At 37.0% G+C, this 2122-nt stretch overlaps 1 protein-coding gene across 1 annotated transcript in view; it reads left to right on the forward strand.

The window, feature by feature from the left end:
• Positions 1 to 2122, forward strand: part of snx24 (sorting nexin 24) — a 15210-nt gene that overhangs the window by 1023 nt on the left and 12065 nt on the right. The window contains exon 2 of the mRNA XM_005735289.2: positions 1128 to 1211. Coding sequence (XP_005735346.1) covers positions 1128 to 1211 — 84 coding nt within the window. The remainder of the gene's footprint in view (positions 1 to 1127; positions 1212 to 2122) is intronic.

Consider the following 2122-nt stretch of genomic DNA (forward strand, 5'->3'; position numbering starts at 1 on the left):
AGTGTAAAGAAGTTGGACTGCACATTTAATACCAATTAATACTAAAAGAAGACCAGTTTCAACAATATATCTCAGTTTTTCTAGACAATAAAGAAATGCTGCTGTAAAAAAAAAAAAGAAATCTGTCAGCGCAGATAAACAAATGTGTTCTGGTGGCCAAAAAAATAATTTTTTTTCCCCTGCTGTGGAACCACTGTAAAAGAAAATATAAATATATATAAATTTTTATAGTAGATGGTAAGAAAAAACTTTTCTGTGGTTTAATTGTTATTGTTTATTTATTACTTTGGTGTAGAATGAATGGCAGTGGTGGACTTCATCAGCAGGAAACGCTGTAAAATCGATGAAAATACAGTTAAAAGTACAAAATCTATGCCCTCCTTTACATTTTCCACAGCCGTGCGGGTCTTTGTGGGCCGTGTCAAACGCGTGCCTTGTGTTTGACACCCCTGCTCTAAGGAGTCCTATCCCCTTTATTGGGAACCACTGTTCAATTAGGCAACAGTTCCCAGTTTTGTGGCATCATTTTGAGGAAGGCTTTTTTCCCCTGTTTTAATGGCATGATGTTTTATTGCTGGAAGTCATGAGGACCTTAGAGCAGTGCTTTTGAGTTTGACTTCCTGACCTCCAAGATATTGTGTAATACCCATAAAAAGAAAGTTTTCTGAATTTATTTCTCAGTATTCGCGTATGGACACTGTGTTCAGGTTTATGAGATGATTATATATTTTATTTAAAATATATTTTTAAATAAGATTCAACACCTGTTTGGATTCTTCCAGCATTTGTTAATAATGATTACTTGTTGGCTTTTCCGCGGTGTGTGTGTTCACAGCGCTGCCGTCATTTATTGTGAATTTCCTCCTTTGCAAAATGCTGTCCAGAACGGCAGCGTGCGTGCTGTGAATCTCTTACTGAAGGAAGGGAAGTGGAAGGCAGCCTGTTTAGGGATGTTAACAGTAACTCTGACAGATCAATTTGTTTTTTCTGTCACAACAGCCAGATGTTTCCTCTTGTTGTGGAATTAATGCTGACATCAACGTTACTGTCACTGCTGAGTGTATGGGTAGAGCAGAGAAATTTTCAGTTGAATGAGTCACTAAGCTGACTTATCTTTTTTCTTTCAGGTCTTTAAAATTGACGTGTTGATGAACGGCAGACAGCATGCTGTTGAGAAACGCTACAGCGAATTCCACGCTTTGCATAAAATGGTGAGATTCAACTTTCAGTTCTGATTCTTTCTTTTTTTTCACACAATCATTCTTTCCTGTGAGCTAAAAATTTACTAAAGCGTTCAAGTGTTTAACTTCCGCCATTAATGTGTGAAAAACCTACAGATTTTACACATCAACCATGATATTCTAATTTAACTTAACACTGGTTTATGAATCACTCAAACATAAGAACACACCTGCCTGAACTAGTGTTGTGTTTACACATAACAACTTAGCAAAGCAACCAGTTTTAAATCTTTAGGCGCTCTTTGGGAGCCTGTTGCAAAAACATATTCTCCAAAAACACATTCTTTAGTTGAATCTACAAAAAATGCCAATGATACCACAGTTTGACAGGTATGTGATAGATTTTTGCACCAACTTGGTGATTCCCAAAGAGCTATTAGCTGAAAACGTGCCATATACTGTATATTACCAGAGAGTGCTGGTGCAGTGTGTCCTTAAGAGATTGAGGAAACTGGACAGATAAGGACACACTGATAAGTGTCAGGCCTTAAAAAAAACTATCTTGCACAGACAAAGTTGTCCTTAAGAAATAATGAAAAAATACAGCAAAGAACTGACACAGGAGGTGAGAGATGCATCTGGGCCTTCAGCTGATCCATCTACTGTTCACTGAAGCCTCATCAGGAATGGTCTCAGTGGAATGGCAGCTGACAAGAAGCCATGCTTAAGGGAGGAAAACACACAAAGATTATTCATAGGACAGCAGGACTGGACTGGGACAAAAAATGAAAACAAACGCTGTTGTGACAGTGATGTACAGTCTTGTTGGTATATGTATGATTTCTATACATTTTACATCAGATTAAAACTTTGGTTGTAAGATTCAGATAATTATTTATTCAAAGCTAGACATTTTAAATGAGACTAAGAAAGAAAAGTAT

This window comes from Pundamilia nyererei, unplaced genomic scaffold, assembly GCF_000239375.1.
Source record: "Pundamilia nyererei isolate P.nyererei 1_Seehausen unplaced genomic scaffold, PunNye1.0 scaffold00063, whole genome shotgun sequence".
NCBI classification, from domain to species: Eukaryota; Metazoa; Chordata; class Actinopteri; order Cichliformes; family Cichlidae; genus Pundamilia; species Pundamilia nyererei.